The sequence below is a fragment of the Poeciliopsis prolifica genome, unplaced genomic scaffold (assembly GCF_027474105.1).
Source record: "Poeciliopsis prolifica strain line A6 unplaced genomic scaffold, Auburn_PproV2 SCAFFOLD003, whole genome shotgun sequence".
Classification (NCBI taxonomy): Eukaryota; Metazoa; Chordata; class Actinopteri; order Cyprinodontiformes; family Poeciliidae; genus Poeciliopsis; species Poeciliopsis prolifica.
In genome coordinates, this window is record NW_026562378.1 from 9,568,672 (window position 1) to 9,591,156 (window position 22,485).

Below are 22,485 nucleotides of genomic sequence, written 5' to 3' on the forward strand. Positions count from 1 at the left end.
AATCAAGATTACAAGTAAACAAAAAAATGCAAAAATCTGACTTAAGCAGCACTGAAAACATTAGGTCATGGTAAAAAAAAAAAGGCGGAAGCCACTGCTGCCTTGCAGCAAGAAGCTCTTGCTTTTGAATCCTCCCCTGGCATCTTTGTGCACAAAGTTTGTATGTTCTCCCTATGCATGTGTTGGTTTTCTCCAGGTACTCTGGCATCTTTCCAAAGTCCAACAACATGACACATCTCTTTATGTTGTCCTTAGCTCTACATTTCAATTGAGACCAAATTTGCATGACATAGGGCTGTCTGTTCAAGGAACACAGACAACCCTATGTCTGCATAGAAGCACAAGCATGCACAAAGCATAAAACAACTGTGACAGAACCACAGGCGGACACTTAGAGGCGTGAGCAGGAAGAAGGGCAGGCAGTAAGAGAGCAGGATCTACATAAGGGACACTAAATTGTATGTGCAAATGTAAGAGGATGGCTCTCTGCCACGGGGGTGAGGGGAAGACTGGATGCATATTCTGTTGGGTCAGCATTAAACAAGAGCCAAGTAGATGTGTGGTGTATTCCCACCAGGCGGTTGTGTTGAGAGGAGTCTGTGTGTATGGGTGTGAAATTGTGTGTGAGCCAACAATGAAGTCCCACAGGAATGAAGCGCAATTTATAACAGAGAGGGATGGAAAAATGATTTTTGCCAAAAGGCAGGAAAAACACAATCCTACAAAGATGAGTTGACCCAGACTACAAATACGCCCACCAATGATTTCGACCCATTTACATGCTCCACTCATGACTTTTTTTTTTTTTTTGTAATATGGTCAAATTTTGTGAATCCAAATGGCTTTGTAATTTAAACAGATAAAAGTCGTGCCAAAGTGTGAGAGGGACTCGCCCATCAAAAGCAAATTCAGTTGTGCTGCATCATCCAGTGATTGTGGATGGATTCTGAAACAGACCTAAAACCATATGATGGGTCGGAACCAGCACTACACCTCCACTGAATGCAGTCTGTACTTAGTTCGGTGATTTCATTAATACTGCAACATCATAAAAGTCAAAGAGAAATCCTCTATTAAATATTGTATTGCTGTTCCAAGCTGCTCACTGTCCTCGTCTCTCCTGGCTGTTCAGGATTTCGAGGTTTTTATGACTAAGGAGGATGATGGGAGGTTAATGGCTTCTTCACACAATCTAGCTCAAAACTTCAGTCAAGACTCACTGAAACTGAGTTTACTCATGTTCATTCTCCATCACTTATTCAACTCAAATCCACAAAATCCACTCTCCCGATGTGCAAAGTTAATCTTTTCTATTAAATAAAGTCCTCCCAAACTAAACTATTTCATTCATCAGTCAGTTTGTATGTGAAGGTGTTACTTTGCAAACAACTCAACCTTTCTGACTTATCTGCAGCTTTTCAAGATGAAAGTATCAGAAATGTGTGGTCAATTTCAAACCTCAGATTCTCTGAACATTCCAACATTCTAATTTTAATTTCTGTTTAGTAACTATGATAGACAAAAAGTATATTTTTTTAATATGCCTGTAAAGTTTCAAAGCTGCATCAATCTTTGTCAAGTTCAAGTTAATTTTATAGCACTTGTCAGCAACTAGGTAATACAAGGTGACTTGTATCATAAAAACATAAGAATACAAAGTCACACAAGACACTACACAGCAAACTACTGAGAAAACCAGTAAACGTCACATTTTGCCAAGTGTCATCATTACACGTCAAAATGTTGGTCAGTTAATGAACATGTAGAGATAATTAAATGTATAACTGGCACAAGGAAATTCAGAAGTAACACACCGTCTCAAAAACGTTTCTCTCTGCCTTTCCTCTTCTCTGCTACGTCAGCATGTTGACATGCGGACTTTCTCCACTGCTGGAGCATGCTGTGCTGGTTCCCATGGGGTGCATGCACAGCAAGGCGCAGGCTTTCAGCTTTGATGGTTACGACAATGCTCTTAAGTTTGAAGCAAGAGGGAACGACATGCTTTTTATAAATAATGGGTGCCACAGAAGAACCGCAGCACACTAACGTGACAGACAACACAATAATATCCCATCAGTTAAGTAAAATATCGCAAAGTTTCTATGAAGCTTTCTGCAATTATTCTGTTTTCACAAATATCTCTGTTTACTGACACTGTTATATTTATGCTAAAAATGGACTAATTTGCATTAAAATCAATAAAAAGCTGGCAGAATCCAAACTCTCAAGTTGGCAGACAAGCAGCAGTGCAGACACACCGATGATCAGCCATTTGCCTCCCTTGCAGTATCTTAGGCAAAAAAATGATTACAGACATCCAAATCTGTAAGCTGGGATTGTTTAGAAATAACTACAACAAGGCACGCATGTCCAGGGAAGAGTCTTGGCACTCCGTTTTGGTTAAAAATATAAAACATAAGTGATTTTAGAAGTTGTTTGGACTGTAAGTCTGACAAACAAAGCGCTACGATAAGCAAAAACATAAGCTGTGCAACAAAGGTGAATACAAAGTCGGATAACCTCACAAACTTGACAAAGCCTCTTAAAGACTGACCATCTGTTGCTTAGTGTTAGCAGCACACACACGTTGTATGATTAATCATTAGAAAGTTTAGGATTGCAGCTATGGCTGATAACGTAGAAACGTTACTCCTAGAGTTTTGAAGAAGTCTTGATTAATTCTATAATAGTCAAAATCAGTTCAGCAAATGAAGAGTTTTAGGTCATGAGATCCTTTTGCTTTAGAAAATGTTTATTTTAAAACATCCAGCAAGTGAAGTCTGAAATTATTCATTCTCCTGGCACTTTTGGATTAGTTTTGGCATGCTATTTTTGTTAAGATGTAAATAAAGAAATAATTAAGTTTCAAAGTTGATACTATTTTTATATTGTTTTATTATTTTCTGAGAATTGCCTGTCTTATTTCAAATTAGAAATAAAACAGATTTAATCCAGAATATGGGAACTGAATCTTCATTTATTTACTATTTTCTAAGATAAGTTAATATTTCTTTATTATTGACTTGCCAACTAATTACTAGTTTTGCACTAATTGGGACATCTAAAAATATTGTTTGCTCTTTTGGTTTTCTTAAAAAAAACAAGAAAACAACAACCCTTTAAATCCCCAAAATGCTATAAATGTTATTGTGTCCTTTGAGTTTTAGTTTTTATTATGAAAACCCAACTGCTTACTTTCAGAGTGTCGCTGAATGTCACAGTAAAGAGCTGGAAACCAAAATGAAAACTGCAACGAAAAAAACAACAACAAAAAAATCCACTGCTTGACTGTACAACAATTTACATATATTGTGTGTGTGAACCATACTACTACACACTCATCAACCTGGCAGTAAAACCAAAGTCAGTCTGGACCAATTAAAGCATGTATCTGTGGGTACGAAGGAGCATGTAACTGTGTGTGTGTGTGTGTGTGTGTGTGCGTGTGTGTGTGTGTGTGTGTGTGTCAGAGCGGGCGTGGGCGTGTGTGTGTCTGTTGGAGCCTGTGTTCCCTCCAGGGTCCCCTTCTCTCCCCATAACTCAGAACACACAAGATGGCAGAGATAAAGAAGGGGAAAAAAAGGCAACATGTTGCCATTAATTGGGCGACACAAGAGGCTCAGTGAGTTTCGATAGGCCTGGAGAGAGGAAACACAGATTCAGATAGAAGACAAATGAACATGCCACAATGACAAAAAAGAAATGGCTGAAAGTCAGAGAGAACTATTGGAGGAAGAAAACAGGTTTTGGGCTTTGGCACAGATGTCTTATAATATGGTCTTCTCATAACTTATAATAGGACATTTATCTATATCTTAGTCTTTCTTCATTACCTTATTTTTTCTATTTCAGGCTAAGAAATCCCAAATTAAACCTACTATTATGACTATCTGTGATGTAGTCTAGAGCTCCACAGTGCTATGTGGACAACAACCTTCTCCTGCTCGTGCCACTGTTTCCTCTTCACCATTGCTTCTTTCTTGGACCGGTTTTTGCTATGTACTTATTAGCAGACTTAGACCATAACTCAGGGGCTGAAGTTGTGAAGATGCTATGACTCAGCCTTCAAGCTATCTTATTCACTTAAAGCTTTAAACGTGCCCACTTTATCTGCGTCCCACTCATCAACTTCTAGAACAGAACGTTCCCTTCCTGTCTATAATATATATTGCGAGTAAGACTGTCGTCTTACAGTTATAATATAAGACGACATTATAACTTGATCAGTAATATTTTTTACTTCACTTGACTGACAGAGGTCATAAAGTTAAAGCTCATCAGATTAACTCTAAATACATTCAGACCTGAAATCAAACTGTCACTCTTAAAACACTTACATGTGAGTCAATGGGTGCATGAGGGATCCGCTGTCCTCATGACAGGTAATGGGTTAATTAAAAGTTGCAGCCACTTCTCACTTAAAAGCTTTTCTTTAATCTATTTCAAAACCACTGCACACTACATTATATCCTCTTAAATTTCTTTTCACATTACAAGCAAAACCTTCAAGGCATTAGCATTTTAACACAAAACGGTTTTCAGATTTATGCGATCCTACTTTCAGCAATCCTCTTCAAGAAATGCCATATTTGCAGAGTGAACAGCTCGTAGTCAGCAGTTCCCATCCTCTTTTCAATCTTTAATTTGTTGATTTAGCTAACTTTTAATTCCTAAGTTTTATTATAATTAATTACTTGCTTGTTTACTGGATAAGCATTATTTTTGAGTAGTTTGTTGTGTGTGTATCCAGAGGTTAAATGTCTTGTCTTTTTTTGTCTTTAACCTCTATCAAGCACTTTGTGTAAGACCGGACTGTATGAAGTGCTCTGTAATTGATTGCTTGATTGATTGACAGCACCTCCAGTGTTACTGCCTGTTTCTCATATTGAAGTTGTCCTTGTACAGATGGACAGCCATATGCTGGTAGGTTTACACTTGTGTCCTGCTCTTTCCTTTTCCTAATAATTGACTGAACAGTACACTGTGAGCTTTATGCTTCTCCACTTGGTCTTCATAATTGTTCATTCACCAATGGTCTCCAACAAATGTCTGAGGCCCTCACAGAACATCTTGATTCATTTGGAGATTAAAGCACACACAGATATACTATTCTAATTTGAGAACCTCGAGTGACAACTGGTTTGATTTAGAGGCATCAGAGGAAGCAAGAGCTTTGAGAAAACTCATTCCACTTTACATTTATGGACAACTTCATGTTGGTCTATCACATAAAACCCCTACAAGGTACACCAGTGTCTGTGGTCATGATGTGAGACAATACGGGGAAAAGTCCAAGGGGAGTAAGAACATTAGCAAGACCCTTTATATACTGCTTTTTAAACATCTGGCAAGTGTGTCAGACACTACTGGAGTGTGTTTGATCGATTCATGTCTGATTGTGTAAGAGGAACAGGATGAGTGAGAGTAAGTCTGCATAAATGAAAAGGTCACTGAAGTGTGAAAATGAGGGCAAGATGAGATGTTGCAGGGCAGAGCGAGGCAGCTAAGTGTGAATGATGTTCATCTTGCATTGGGCAAACCACGTCACAGCCCCATTATTATAATGAAGAACCACAATGCTCACTGACCTTCATCATCAATGGACACATACAAACACAGAGAGGATACTGTGAATATGTGAAGACTCAAAGAGCTGATTAGGTCAGTTCAGTGAACAGCTAAAAGGACATATGGAAACAGACCAAATATTTTTATGACAAGACTGGTAAAAAGAAACTGGTTAATTAAACCATCACTCTGTTCTGTCCAACAAAAATACATTTAAATCAAAAAAACCAAACCACTTTGTTTGATGAACACATTCTGTGAAGAGTTTGTGCATTTCCGTGTCTTTTTTAGCTTCCCTCTATCTGTACCCTCATCTTGTAGAGTCAGAGGTAAGCTGTACGTGCAAGGACCTGGCTGCTCGATCTAAAGCATTACAGGATGATAGCTAACTAATAGACCTCTCAGCACACTCGCTTGCAGCCATCACTACCGATAAGGCGTGGAGCGAGGTGCTTGAAAGACAGGGAAATAATGAAACTGAGAAAGCAGAAACAACAGTAGGAGAGCAATCCTTTGAAGACAGATGAGATCACACTTTTTCATGTATTGAATCATTGGGATATCGAGTCTTCATGGTTCTCAAAGAGAAACACGCACAGACACACAAATTAAACTCAATGTGACAAACCTCAGTGAATCAGGAGCAGGAGTTTGTATTGGAGCGTCTGAGTGGATGAAAGTCATCCCCGAGTGTCTGCCCCAGCCCACATATCTGTGAATGGAGCTGGAAGCAAATGAATAACAGACTGCAGCTGAGAACTGAGGCATGTTGTGGGTGGTGCTGAATAAATAGGTCTCGGTTTAATGCAGAGACAAGATGATCTAAGAACCTCTGTGGATGCACAGGCACATGAAATTTCTCGTCCTCCTCTTCACTAAGTACTTGGTGAACTCCCACTCTTTGAATCAGCCCTGGAATATAATAAGGTCAGCGAACGTTGCCATGCGTGCTTTGGCATCTGATTGCATGGCTAACTTCTAACCCACAGCAAGCCCATGCACTTTTCCTGAGATAAATCTAACTCTGCAGGTATCGTGTGAGTTTATTTGCCCACCGTGACCATGTGTGATTGTGATGTATCATCCTAGTTAGAAATGTACAATACCAGGAGGTGCTGACTCGGTGTGGGTCATTTATCACTTTCACCATTTTATATAGCTTTGGTTTACCGAGGCTAATAACTGAGCAACATTCAAAGAATTACATTCAAGTCATAGCCGTTTATTATACAGTACTCTACAAGGATTTTAGGGTCAGTGTGAAAAAAAACAACAAACTTTCAGAGTAACAATGTTTTTAAAAATGCTGCGTTTATAACAAGTTGATAATGCTGCATTTAGGCAGAGCTATCGAAATTACTCCAAGAGCAAATCTTTTGTGAACCCAGAGATTTGCAATACATCAGCAAAACATCCAAACTCTGCATGAAATGAGAAAAGTACTGGGCAAAAATTACACCCATAGTGGAGTTTCAAGGCCAAAATCCATGTTGACCAAAAATCACACAAAAGATATCTTGATGTTCTACTAAAATCTTTTGAGAAATTATTCTTTAGGCTGATGACACAAAGATGAAGCTATGTGAAAGGTGTGTGTCCATCATACACCTTTGGTTTTGCAGTGTAAAACCAGCAAACCGTTTGAGACAAAGCGCCGACAGTGAAAGATGGTGATTTGACTTATGAAGATAGAACTTCTGGTCATTTAAATTACATTCAAATTTACAATAAATTGGCAAACAAAATGGAATAACCTTTTAAAACTTGAAAGATACAATAGAAGGTAATTAATTCAAAATGCAAGAGTGCTCAGCTAATACATATTTTTCACTTTTATTAGCATGGTGTTACATCTTTTGATTAATCTCAAGTTGATTTGCATTGTTTCAGAACTCACACAGCACAATATCTTGTTTTATTGTTTGGACATACAAAACAGCAGTGTTGAAAGACCATAATGCCAAATATCATTTAAAAAAACATACCGTTTAAAATGTAAAAACTCAAAAATGGTTCCATTCTGGTTGGTGGGGAAGGAAATAGAGTGAAAAAAACACTGACTCAGAAATATTTAAAATACCTTTAGGCTAAACTCTAACCACACAAACAAAGCGTTGTTTATTTAGGTCTATATTTAGTACTGAGAGTGATACAATAGTGACTCAGAATGAGCAGAGCTATTTAGAGCTGTCTTTGTGCTTCCAGGCAGAGATTCCCATTTATTCATTGGTGTAAGGTCCAGATTACAGAAGAGTGTTGCCAACTGACCCACTGAAAAACCGCATCAAACACACTGAAATAATTATTAAAGTCTGCTTTTCACTCTGATAATATTACTCTTCATTTTTAGAGACAGACATGGGTGCCAAAGTGGTACCTTGTCAAGATTTTCAAAAACCACATAAACTTTAGGCATAATTATAATTTCATTCTAATTTTCTCGATACTGCAGTCTTTTTTTTTTTTAAGGTTAGTTCATTATTTTATTTACTATGCCCTTATAAATGGAGAAAAAAAAGCTCTTGCCATCTATTAGTTTGTAGTCATTTTTAGTTAAAACCAAACAGAAATAAAATAAACTTCATGTTGATGCCTTTGCTCAATCTAGGGCATCAAAGTCAGTCATTTCAGGTGTCTGTATTAATCCAAAGCTGCCGGATCAATTCCTCTCTGTTGGCTTTTGTAGTCTTTTCGCACTCAACCAGATTTATGGAGATAAGTGATCCTTCACACATTACTTATAATTAAATTGTGTAACACTTTCTTAAGATGTAACATTAACACTCAGTGTCTATTGATTCTGATCCTTGTTTAGTGCATACTGATTAATTAAATATAAGAGACTATTCCCCCTTAACCCTCCATTCCTGGTATGAAATACCTCTCAAAATACCGTTTAGAGTAGCAACTCTAAATGGTTGCAACTGATTCTTTCTGTCACATGATCATATTTTAGATGGCTTATGAGTAAATAATTACTAATAATAATTAACATTACCAGCTGCCTCGTTCGGCTCAGCTCAACTCTTTTCGCAGTGAGGGATAGTTGTTCAAGGCATAGACGAATTCTGGTAAACTTTTATAGTGTCAAATGGGTGCATCATATATATAAGGACAAACATTAACAACTGGGTAAAATTTTAAACTTCAACCCAATCCACGCCTCCAGGAAGCAATAGCTTCTCAACAGCTGAGAGCCCAGACCCTCTGGTTGAAGCAAATATTGTAGGACAAGGCGCTGGTTTTTACCAAGCTAAATTTGTTTTTTATCATACTAGAGTTGAAGTGGAGTAATAAACACATTAATTACCACACAACCCATCTTGATGCTTTAAGTTTATCACACATAAAAACGTGACTGAAATAAGAAAAAATACCGACTTCAGATGATAGCATGTTTATTTGAAATGCACATACAATTGTGTCCTTCCCTTAAATCCTGTATTTCCCTTGCAGAGGCATGCTCTGTGCAGCTTCAGCATGTGTGCGCGTGTATGTGTGTGTTATTGACAGTCAGCAGTGGGGGGTTTGTGCTGTGTTGTGAGACACTGACAAGCTCTATTTCATGGAGCAGAAGAAGCATTTTGAAGTTCTTTAAATCCCTTTAAGGGTCCAGCCGGGGACTTAGCTTGAGACGCAGAAGCCTCTGCTTCTGCTTAAATCTCTCTCTGGGAAAAAATTGTGATGTATAGAGTCACCCTCCCCCCCCCGACCTCTTTGTCTATAGGAGAGTGTGCATATTATGGGTTTTGGGTCTCAGCTGATGCATTCAGTTATAGACAGTACAACCTTCACTTTTAAGATATCCTGTTTGTTTTTTCTGACAAAGATGTAATCTCTCCTGGGTTTAAACTGCTAACTCCAGCCTTTCGACCATATCCCTCTCCATCCCACCCTCGGATACCTTATCTTTTATTCTGTGAGAGTTGCAGCAGGGAAAGTGAACTGACAGAGTTCCAATTGTGTGGTTGTTAGACACGGCAGGGCCACTGTGGGCTTAACTGCAGGCTGGAAAACTTCATCTCACATCACCCCGTTTCCATTCTTCCTCCTCGTCTTTCTCATTCTGTCCTTTCCTGGCCTCCTCCTCCATCCCTCCTGCCTTTGCCTTTGGTGGTCCTGCAGCTCCAATCACTCTGCTCTTATTACAAGGAGAGATACACATACACACACATAGATAAAGTGGCTTTTTGTTCTTCCCATTACCAGCGCATGTCCTTCGGGTATGCTTGATTCAGTTTTCATTCTGACTTATTTTCTCTTTGCTAAAACTCTCTCCATAATGTATGTCTGTCTCGATTTCTCACCTTTCCCTCTTCCTTTCCCTCCATCTCTCCTGTGCAGCCGCAGGGACAAATTGGCACCCGGCTGAGCTAAATGTGCATAGTGCTGAGAGCCAGATGGCCCTGGCAGAGGGATGGAGGGAGGCGAAGGATGGATACTACTGAGAGGGGGAGCATCTAATTCATGGTGTAACACAGCGGCAAAGGGGAGCTAGCTTTGGACAATGATAATCTAGCAGAGAGCAGGGGTCAAAAACTGTGTGCAGACTCTGGTAAAGCTTTGGCAAAGAGGGCGACTCAGTACAGGGACAACATAATGGACTCAGGATAACAGCGTGAAGAGCGTATGAAATTTTCCAAAAAGTCAAGATGAAGGATTGTCATAGAGATGATAAGGCAGAGAGGTGTCGGTTAGTCAGCTGTTATGAGGCAGATTTTTAGTTAGACTTGCAGGTTATTCTAGTTGTACATCTCTACCATCAACTTATGTGGGACTGTGCAAATGAAAGTGTGGACGTTTCTAAACATTCTTACAAAAATATGCCATTTGAAGTGGTCAGCTCTTGCTGTAGCATTTTTTTCCCAGTTTTTTTGAACATTGAATGACATTTGAAGATAAAATAATTGCCATGATTGGAGGACGTAACAGAACCTCCTAATTTTGTCTCAGTTCAATAGATTAAAGCACGAAAATACTGACTTAATTTTGAGCTTCACAGCACCTAGCATCTGGTTACCTGTGGTTCAGTATACAAATACTCAACAACTTATTCATGGAAAAGCTGCTATTTACAGATATTTTTTGTCAAGCGTGCTTAAAATATTCAACAAAAATGTAGCTTGGGAAACTGAAATGCCAATGCATAGAGCTAGTTGACATGCTACTGGCTGGCGTTTGCAAAACAGCCAATCCAGGAGCTGCATTTATTTTCCTTGGCACTGACTGGCTGTACCTCCAAGAGTGGAAATAAGGAAGACCATAGAGATTAGCTTCTGTGATAGCATTGATATGGTTCCTATTGTGCTTGTTAATGCATATTAAGGTATATTTTATGAATAAACTACTAAAAGAGGCAACTAAGCATTTTTAAAGTGTGTCAGGTATTAATGGGGGCTATGTGTGCAGTGTAATAGTATGTCTTTCATCTTAATCTGATTCAAATTTTGTTGCACTTAGAGCAACTTGGAACAGCATTTGGGAGGGATTTCATTTATTTTTAAGGGTTTAATAGTTCTTAAAAAGAAGCTTTGCCTCTGGGTGAAATACAGTCTGTAAATATTTGAATGCCTAAAATTTAGCCAGTGACGCTTTAAATAATTAACAACATTGCTTTTCTCATTCACCCCAAAATGGGTGAATGAGAAAATGGGCATAGAGTCACGAATGACTGCACTCGTTCATGACCCTTGTGTCATTTTAGCTGGCAACATTCATAATAAATACCTGCAACCTCAAAAAAACTAACAAAACAACATCACTCTCAACAGTCCAGAGTCCAAAGCTTCTCCTGGCTCATGCTAATCTGGCTGGCACAGGAGCCAAAACCTTTTCAACTTTACTTCCTGCTCAAGATTATATATATAGGATAGAAAATACTACATGATATAGCAATGTAGTTTACACTTAAGGAAAAGAGATTGGAGTTACCACTGGTAATATGTGCTGAAAGAGGTGGGTTCTGAAAACAAGGCATCTCTGCAGTGCACTTCACCAGTTTGCATGCTATTGAAGTGACACATTGTAAAGCAGAAAAAGCAGAGGACATTTTTCTACAAGGACTTCTGCTCAACTAAGTAAAACAATAAAAACAACCATTTAAGGTAGACATATGATTATTTGATTATTTTACTTTGTGCTTCCTGTTTGGGTTTTATTTTGGTGACACTCCAACATCATCACTGGCCTCCATTAAGCCTTCTTTAAAAACTTCCTAGATACACTGAACTACCTTTGTTTGTTTCAGTGTCAGTCCCTGTGTTACTCTCTCTCTCTCCCCAACAGAGCTTCCTGGTGACGTTCAGCTGCTCACTTCATGCTCCAATTTCTTTCAACCTTAGCTCCACTATTTGGCACTTACATAACAAACAGCATAAGATCTGAGCTTCAGTAACAGACCAATGGGACATAGTAATTTCACATCTGCCAGTGCCTCCTCCTCCCCTCACCTCAATATCCTCCTATCAGGGCGCACAAAGCTGTTTCCACCATCCATGCATAAACAACACTAGCTGTAGGCCATACACACTTGCATATATTACAAACACGCGCTTAGGATGGGACGGAGACATTTGGAAAAAGAAACTTGAGTCTTTGAAGATCCCAGGTTGGTGAGCTGATAGAGCCATTGACAATTTTTTTGTGAGGAACCCAAACTGTGAGGAAAAAAAAAAATCCCACTTTGAGTTGCACAATTAATCTCACTTGAATTAAATGTATTGTTTGAAATCTATTACAATCTGATCCCAGGCAACATTTCTTTTTTGCATCTTAGAACTGGTAGCATTTTGTTTGCATTTTCAGCAAACAAAAAATTGTTGGTGTATTTAATTATCATAGCAGCTGATAATTAATTTGAGTTCATTTAATTCCTTGGTAAGTGTTTACTCTTGAAAAGTTATAATATCTTATAATATGCTTTTCCTCCTCTAAATACTGCACAAAGAGACCTTCTAGCTCAGTATTTTACCATATATTATTTTTGACACACACACACACTCTCTCGCACTATAACAGCATGCACAACACACTTTCAGAACAGTAACTATGGTGGCTAAGTGCCAAACCTGCAAGGCTCCTTTCTGCTGGCCTTGATAAAGTAATGTAAAATCTCCTGGCATATCTTAGCTGACCCAAATATTAGCACAAGGATGGAGGTTTTAAGTGCATGTATTTATTCATTGCGACGAGCACAAATTATCATCTGTGATCTACTTCCCCCTTTCTGAGACTTGCACTACATCCAAACCGCTCTGACATGTCTGATCTGAAAGACAGCAGTTCTGACAGCATATTTAATGGTTGACATGAGTGTTTTTAAATTTCTTGCTATTACACAGCAGAACTGCAGAAATAACATGCCGTGGGCAAAAATCTGAGACTGAAAGCCACATAACGACAATAATTAATCATGCTATATGTTTGAGTCAGATTTAATGTGTAATGTTTAACATGCACTTAAAATGAGTGCATGTCCTAACGATTAGGTGAAACAAGTGGGTCAATAGCAGACTTCTAAGACTTGAAGATAGTAGATAATTCATCTGCTTGAATCTGGAGCAGAGCAGCATTTAATGCATGCAGAATGCTCGCTTCTGGAAACCAAAAATGTCCATCAGTGAATTCATCTCTAATTCCTGCTGAAAAGTCTATAAGTCTGCTGGATAAAAAAAAAACTGCAGTGCAGTGCTGGTCATCCTCAACATCAGTAGGGTTAACTTTAACTCTACAAAATAATCTTCTAAGTGTCACGAAGTGAAATTAATTTTCACTGGAGAAAATGTTCAAAGCTGTGCAAGTCTTACTTCGTGGGTGCTTCTAATTCTAAAATTAGACGCAAAGACAGAATTGCTACCAAAATTGCCTCAGCCATACTTTGGATGTAATTCTTTCTCATTTTAATGTCCTTTATGTCGACGTAATCGGCACCTACTGGTGGGGCATTTGTGTTACAGCAATTTTGAATCGATAGCCTCAGAGTACATAAACACAATCACGTTTCTTCAAAAACTGTAGTCGATGATCTAAAACAAACAGTTACAATTACTGTTTGCAATATACATATATATATTTGTATAAAATGTTCTGTGGTCATCCTATTGATGCTACTCTGTCGTGCATTGGTCAACAGATAACCACAGCAGTACGTTATGACCACAGAGTGAGGGAAGTATTACTGGACTCCTGGGTCAGTGAGGAGTGAAATGAGTGATCATCAGATAGAAAGACACCATTGTATAAAAAGTAGGGAACTAATAATAGAGTGCCAGATGAAGAGGCTTGTAAATCGATTTGACCTGCTGCTAAAGGGAGATTTCTCCATGCTTTGACCGGCAGCATCAGAGGGAAAACGAGGGTGGAAACTTTTGCACACACAGTAACCTCAGAGGCATATGGTCTTCTTAACAAAAACTGTCTGACAGTTTAAGAGTTCACACAAGGGTGTACAGAAAGTACAGCGATTAAAAAACTACTCTTGACGTGTGTGAACAACAAAGCACATGGAACCTTACGTACATGTGAGCATGTAGGTGTTTATCGGTGTGGAGACAGAGAGGGTGAAAGTGAAACAGAGACGATTGTTTTGGAAGGGCACTGAGGTGTATATCTTTATCTCAGCTCGTGTACAGTGGTAAAAATAGCTAGTATTGTGTCTGACCGGAACAGGTGTCTAAATGCACATATACACACGCACATCCACGCACTATTGTGCACTACATAGACATCTTTCAAAACAATTTACTCTTAAAAGGGAAAAGGGGACTACTAGCAATAACAACTAGTGCAGCAACTAGTTAATTATGAATACATTTTAAATAAGTTACATTTTCTTTCTATTCATATTTTTTATACTTTTTCGTATAGATTTTTAAAATTATGTTATAATTTCTTTAGTTTTGCTTTCTTTAGAACACTTTGTGGAACCAGTGACAGCAGAGGAACCATGACCTGCTTTGTTTGGCCACATGATGCTCGTCCACTCTCTGTCCTGTTCACAGCACGCTCCCATGTGCACACGCTGCTGCTTTGCAGCACATTTCCTCTGACGGTGTCGGAACAGTTTTCTTCACACACAAAACGAACAATGTGTTTGAGCGTGTGCAATGCCAGAATCCAAACGTAAGCCCGGCGTGCATGTGCGGGCGCTTGTGTGTTCCTATGGCTTAATTTGTCTATGGCAAGCCCATCTCCTAGAGCTGTAGTAGAAGCATTATGTTCAGTAATAGGCTGGCATGTTAATCTGAAATTCTATTCTCTGCAGCTAATGAACATATTCATTCTTGCCTATACGAATATGTTACATGTGTGCGTGGGTGATGAAATGTCTGTGGTGTGCCATTTTTATCACGCTGCTGAAGCGCACATGAGCATGGGCACTGCTGCAAGTTGCGATGGTTTCAAGTGAAACAACACTCAAAAAAAAAATCCCTGAATTTAGAATCGCTCGTCCTGTTTGTTTGTACGAGTTTGAGTTTGCATGTTTTTAAAGAGAAACACGGACTTGACAGTTCTGGGTCAGACTAGTACCACTGAGTCAAGAACCCTACAGAAGACCAAACACACATACACAGATTATTCATAGGGTGGAAATAAAACATCTGATTGGCAAAAGGGAACAAAGTAGCTCTTAGATCAGGGTTTACTACTATACTAAAATGTACGCAGGAGTGAGCACCAAAGAGGCCTGAAAAGGCATACTTAAAAAAAAAAGCTCACATATGCAGCCACAGCTTACTCAAGGGCAACATAACAGTGGAGACTGGAGCAAAACCAAAACCTGTGATATTATGTTGACCTGAGGACATAAATACACAAGTAGAGCCCATGTGGAGAGACGTTAGCCTAATTTCCACTGACAGAATAGGATACAGGGGGTCAGGAGCCTCACCAGCATGCTCTAATATATTCATCACACCTGAACTTGAGACATCAGCGACAGTATGTGTTTTTTCCACACTTCCCACTCATCATTATAAACTACACCCTGCTCTTTGCGCAGTAATGCATCGAAAACAGGCAATCCTCATTCCTCAGCCGAGCAGTTAAACTGAGAGGAAATCAATTCCAACAGAGATTTTTCTCATTTTTCTCCATCACTTTACCCTCCAACCTCACCCCCACCCCATCCGTGGCAACATCTCTTGGTTCGGTGTGTGTGGGGATCGACCACTCCAAAGCTCAGCACGCAGAAATGCATAAGGCTGTGTAGCTTTTGAAGAGCTGAAGCAAGAGCATTCATGTGTTTCCTTTTTTTTTGACCAGGTTTCAGAGATCATAGATCTCACATAAAAGGGAGACCCAGCCAAGATGCACTATACTGCCATAAATATTGTTTCACCTAGACACCCAAGAACTAAAAGAATGTTGCATTTTTAATACAAACACTTCAATGCAGGGTTTTAGCTATAAGAGCCTTATCTTCTTGGAAAGCTGTCCACAAACTGGAAGAATGATTACAGAAACGTTTGACTCTCAACAATATATAGGATATCAGATGGATGAGAAACTGGCAGTAAATCCTTCTTCGTGTGTCGTTGGTAATTTTACGTGTCTTCTGTCTGATTGGAGACGTTTGTAGACTTCTTTCTGAGGATAGACACTGACTTTCAGAATGAGAGTGGCTCATTATGCACAACAAAAATTAGCATAAGGAGTCTATATGTCTTGATGCTTAATTTGTTTTACCCCTGCAGCAGTGGTAGTTATCAGAAACACTAGGTAAAAGAATTTTGATTGAGCAAAATACTTCAATACTTCTGGCAAGGACATATTAAGATCACGCAATGGAGCAACTTACAGGAAAACAAAAGTAGAAACAATTATCAAACAGTTGGTTTCTGTTTGATAATTGGATTCCCTTTTTTGATGAGAAGTAGGAAGGGATTTGTATATGAACGTGTACCAACACTTTGAAGGACAAGTAAGGAAACATAGTTATCTGTAATGTGCTATTTAATTTACATAGAAATGACATTCATATATACTACCATAGTGAAAATGTTAATTCTGCCTGTTTCAGATCTACATGAAAATCAGAGCAAATTTTGCTTCAATGGGAAACTCCTAATAAGAATTTTAGTTCTTTTAAAAGAAGTAATGAATTTCCTACTTCAAAGAAAATCTATAAGCAGCTAATAGTCTTATATATTAGTATCACCAACTCTTTTGTTGGCCTCATATTCTCTTAGCTCATTCTGCCCTTTCTTTTCTTGAAGTTGCAAAAAATATACATTTTGTTTTGCAGGACTAAGTGCAAAGCAGTAAATTACAGTCATAAGCACACTGGGAGGTTAAAGTTGGACTGCACCATCCAAGTTATTTCTTCATAAGGAAAAGAAAAACAGACCAGGAATCATGCACTTGCAAAAGGTCTGCAGTTGAAACATATATTTGAATTGCCTGTATTATACATATTTTGCAGACTGTCCAACAAAGAGATTTAACAATATCCAAATCTTTAGTCAAATCACATCAACAGCATGTAAAGTGTGTGAATAAATTTTGTAGCTCAATAGTGTTTCACTTATTCCCTGAACATGTACAGCTCAATCATAACATCCATGTAGGTCTGTGACTGCATAACTAATATGTGTATTATTGCAGCAATAAAAAAAACATGTGGGCTTAGAAGGCAAGCATGACAGCTCACATCAAAAGCTACACATCCACACAAATGCACACAGATGTGTGTGGAAGCAAGCAGCCCAGGGCCATGTGCTCCGACAAGCAGCCATGTTTCCTCCACAAGAGGCAGCAGCCAGTTTCTCAGTCTGCATGGTTTTTCTCCCTGCTCTGTCTTTTTCTCGCTCGCAGACGAATACTCGGCACGCTGTGACATCATGCATCACATTTAGACCAGAGGGTCGGAGGGTAACGCAGCTTTATGTGCTGAGGATTCATTGTCGTCATGCACAGTGATTGCAGCAGCCCTTATTCAGCTCTCTTTAGCCGAAACGCGCACACAAAGACTGCAAATGTGAAACACAACCAGATTTTACAACCAGCTCATCTCACTCCAGTTACACGCAGGTCAGCACGTACAGAAGTTAGGTCGCTTGCACTAAGGTAATTACAAGAGGGCTTTGCCCTTTTCTGCAGGGCTCCCAACATGTGGCACAGCCCTTTATAAACGAAAGCCACAATTTTAGAGCTGCACAATATGTAGCATTGCAACTGCACATGGGTCAGTATGAATACTCCCAGTGTGACAGCCTTGATTAAAAACATAATTCCACAGTGTCACAGCTTTAACAAAAAATGCAAAGCTAAAATATTTCACCAGATTTCACTGGTTGCTTTCCAAGAAAGCACAACAATCATGTCAATTCTCTTAAAGTAATCTTACAGTTAAAGAGTTATGACATTCATTTCATACTTTAATTTAGTACAAGTACCTTAAGTAGAACATTTAGATAAAACACTTTCCAAATTTTGTAGTTATTTTGAAACACTTGTTTTAAAGAAAATTTTACCTTTTTTGTTAAATGAGTACAGCAACCTGATATTAGCTGATCAATTAGCAGGGCGAACAACTATCTTAACCTGTTAATTGTACTTCGATAACACAGTTACTTTAAGAGTAGAGTGGTACTCCTTGAGTTACCATGTCATGATTGTTCATAGCTTTCACAAACAGAAATCTTTCCAACAGTTAACTGGGACCATTTTTGATAAATGGGTACATGTCTGACTCCCATAGTTATTAGGTGTCAGGTCTGAATCCTCACAATTACAACACACTGCCCAGATGAAGTTTCTGGGCAGTGCGTTTCATATTTTAGGCGCTTGCAGGTGTAGGTTTGATACAGAGCAAGTCTGGGTTAAAAGTGAGACCGATATGGGTCCATTATGTCTTACTTAACTTGAACTGATTTTCTAAATATTTAGTTTGATGCAGCTACATGGGTTGGAGCTACATTCGGTTTGTAAACAAACATATTTATCTTGCTAATTAAAACCTTTTTGTTTGAAACTAAATGTTTTAATTCCTCCAAAAATCACATTGACACCATATTCAATGGTGAAAATATGACTTTGAAAAATGAACCCCCATTTCTTTTCTCATATAACAGGCTAAATAGCCCAAATGATTTCTGTCTGTGTAACTTAACAAACGGCGTCCCAAAGCCACAGGCTATAAATGAATGACGCTTTTTGGAAAGGAAGCCACCTCCTGCTCACCTGAGGCAGCGCGGCATTGATCTGCCGCTGGAGCATGTCCCTCTCGTGCAGCGCCCCTTGGAGCTTAGCCTGAGACTGGATGAGGGTCTCTTGCGTCTCCCTGAGGGACTCCAGCAGCTTGTCCCTCTCGTCCAACATGTTGACCATCAGCTGCTCGAAGTTGGCCTCCTGGTCCGAGCCATTCGGGACGCTGCCGGTGCCTCTCGGAGGACCAGCCGAGTCTCCCTCACTGATGGTCGGCATCACTTCGCACATCATCTTCCCGCTTCTGGGGTCCGGCCGGCGTTATGAGACACTGCCGCTACAACAGGATTAAGAAAGGGGAGGACGTGGTGGTTACGAACCCGAGGTCCAGTCTCGATTTGAATGATGAGAGCGGGCCTAATATCGTCGCGCAGCCACACAGCCAAACCAACCCAAGATGCGCACAGGAGCCCCGCTAAGCTGCATTTCTCGTGCATCGAATACGCGTTTCCAGGGTCTGTCTGGCCATACCTTATCGTTGCGATTGGGATGAGGAGATGATGGCTGACTTTCTATCCATATTAACCGGCGTTTTTTCCACCCCGTGAGAAGATCCGCCCTGCCGGGCGCGCCATGCACTCACATGTAGAGTCCCCGGCGTGAAATGATTGACAGCTTAGAGACAGACTGGTAGGTCTAAATGGGCGGTGCTCGACAAAAAGACGGATATCATCGCACATGCACTCAGAAAAACACAAAATATCCAGGAGGATGTCCCTATTCCTAGCGACGGCGAGAGCGACTCTTTTCTGCATCAGCCTTCTCCGTTTCCATCCCTGCACGCAGCCAGCGGACTGACGCTCACTCCTCCTCCCACTTACACTTACACACACACACACACGGTCCCCTGCGCGTACACACACAAGGGAAACTGCTGCAACTGTCACTACAGCCTGTATGAATGGATGAGTGGCCACTACCAGCGCGCACACTGACTATGCACGTCCACAATCCACTTACATCAGGAAGACCGAGCACAGTCCTGACTTGACAGCTCCTGGGACATGATCCCCCATCTATCCAGTGGCTTCAGGTTGACCAAGCAATAGCTACAAGCAGATATGCATATGGGGTGCACAGCGCACCCTGCAGGATCTTGAATGAATCAGGGATTTAAGCATAACATTTCAACCACTGACAGGTGTCATTAAGAATTTATTTATTGTGACATTGTTAGTGGGTGGAATATATTCATACCAAGTGAAACATATTTTCCTTCAGTTTACTTGTTAAAAAACAGGAGGGAAAAGAACCAGCTCACCTCTCACGGAGTGATGACTATGTGACACAGGGAAGAGGCAGATATCATTACTAAGTGATTGAATGAAAAATAAAAGGCAAAATTACAAAATTGTAGGCATCAAAGAGAAAGATACAACACGGGACAAACCCAGTCAGGGAGATGAATTGAGTCGTTTATTTGTGTAGCACATTTATGCAACATATTTTCATCGCTCAAAACGACTCAAAAGTGCTTTACTAAAAACACAACACAATTATTGTACAAGCGACAAACATAACTTTGATGGCAGAAAAATAAAAGAAGCAACTGGAATATAATTGAAGGAAGCACCAACTACAGTAAAGGGTGAAAACCTCTCAGGGTGCCTTATGGCTAATCTAGCAGAATTGCTGATGGAAGGGCTAGGGAAACAGAAATTGTTTTACCTAATTTTTTAATTTACTTAAAAAAAAATTAAGATTGAACTCCATCTATTGACTATAAAAAACATAAGTGACGTCAAAACTAACATCCAAAATCCAAAGAATTGTGACACAAAATGACAAATAGCTCAAAAGTGATGAAACCCAAACTAAACTTTCACATTTCCATGCTCCTGATGACTCAGATTAGTGCAATTTGGAAAGGTACAAACTGCAATGACTAAAAGAATGTTTCAAGGCATCTCCAAAGTCTTTCCTTGTATGCATTAGGCCTACAAAGGTCAGTATAAATTTAAAGTGCTGCAAAGCACAAACTAATGAAATGATCCCACAGACAAACCGCTGTAGCTTATATTGCTAAAAAATGTATAATGCTTCTGATAGGAAGACATCGGGATAAAACAGCATGTTGCAAAATGGGATCTGTGGACACAACCTTAATTAAAACAATATTCTCTGATGGCTATAGTTGAATATCTGCTTTTCCAACAGGTCTGAATTTATCCCTACCTTGAATAAAAACCATACCACTTGAGTATAAAGGAGTACAAAATTTATAAAAATGATCACGAAGCAAAAATTATTTTTTAGTACCCATCCATTTTTAGGAAAATCATGGATCTTGAGAATTTATCCAATCTTTTAGACATAAATATTTTGTGACAAGCAGCACTCGTAATTTTTTATTGGTGTATTGCTATCAGTGGATTCCAGCTAAAACTCGTCTTTCCTCTTCCCTCCATGATAAATTAAGCTCAGTTCTTTTAACAATTACTTCAAAGATTGCAGTAACCATAGCAATGCAATGTTGCTGTAGTTACTGTTAACGACGATAAAAATAGTATCTATTGACTGTTGTCAGCGATCAACTTTTCTCTCTAGTTACTTTTTGATGTTTGTGTCACATTGCATTCATAAACATCAGAGTGCTTTAGTGGAGTTTACTGGGCTTTTATGCCCTGGGGTGTCAAAGTCATTGTCATTGCGGGTCATGCCAAGATCATGAATGTATTAATAAAAGTAGCTCAACTAAAATATTGTAGCTTTCCCTGCATTAAATTAGTACTTCTTAAAAATTAAATATTTAACACTGAATATTTATGATGCTGAAAATAATCGGCACCATACACATAAAAACTGATTTGATTTGACTGATAACTTTTAAGCACGTTGTTATAATGAAATTCTATTGGGAGTTGGCCTATAATTATTGTGGGCCGTATTTGCCATAGACAAAGTGGTATAAAAAAAAATGATGTAGTAGAAGCAAAATTATTAACGTTTTGCAGAAAGGTTCACTGAAGAAATCTTGAAAGAAGAGTGACAACATAAAATGTAGTTCAGCTGACTGCATTCAGAAGTCATCTAATTAAAAGGTGGAATTATCTGTTGACAGGACAACTCTGAATGCTTTTGTCCATTAATCTAGCATACCGGGGAAACTGGAGAGAGAAAACATTGTTGAAATTAATGAATTAGTTCAGGAGTCCAATTTAAAGCTGAACTAATACATTGATTTAAATCACTGGATATTGCAATGACCCAATCAAGATCCCAAACAAAATCTTGTTGACAATCTGTGGTAAGAATTAAAGATTATTTTTACTAGCTCTCTTTATAGAGTCTGACTAATCTTGAGCAATTTCACACACACACTCACACACACACGCACAAAAAAAAAAAAAAAAAAAAAAAAAAAAAAACATTGGGCAAAAAGCTTATATGGCTGGTAAGGCTTGCAAGGTAAACTCTGTGTTCTGTAGCTGGGTTCAAGCAATCACTGGTCAGGGATTTACCTTAATGGGTAAACCTGTTGAACAGGGGTGCTGAAAATGTTTTACATGACAGGCAAAGGGTAAGGTTATCTTCAATGTGAAGTCAAAATGCAAAAAATGGAATAAACGTAGATGCATATGAATTAACAGATGTCAGACATCAGTTTATCAGCAAACCACATATGTTGGCAACTACTGGCAAAACAATCTGTCACTGAGGAAAACAGACATATTTATACATACTTAAATAAAACAATACATGCTTTTAAGT

The 22,485-nt window shown here is 39.1% G+C and overlaps 1 protein-coding gene across 5 annotated transcripts in view; it reads right to left on the reverse strand.

The window, feature by feature from the left end:
- The window catches only part of ppfia4 (PTPRF interacting protein alpha 4), a 54,875-nt gene extending 35,325 nt beyond the window's left edge, over positions 1-19,550 (reverse strand). For 4 of the 5 annotated variants that reach the window (XM_055026546.1, XM_055026550.1, XM_055026538.1 and 1 more), the window contains exon 1: positions 18,751-19,550. In XM_055026546.1, coding sequence (XP_054882521.1) covers positions 18,751-19,008 — 258 coding nt within the window. In that variant the 5' untranslated portion in view covers positions 19,009-19,550. The remainder of the gene's footprint in view (positions 1-18,750) is intronic. The other variant, XM_055026535.1, reaches the window with a different exon arrangement.
- Positions 19,551-22,485: the final 2,935 nt, after the last annotated feature.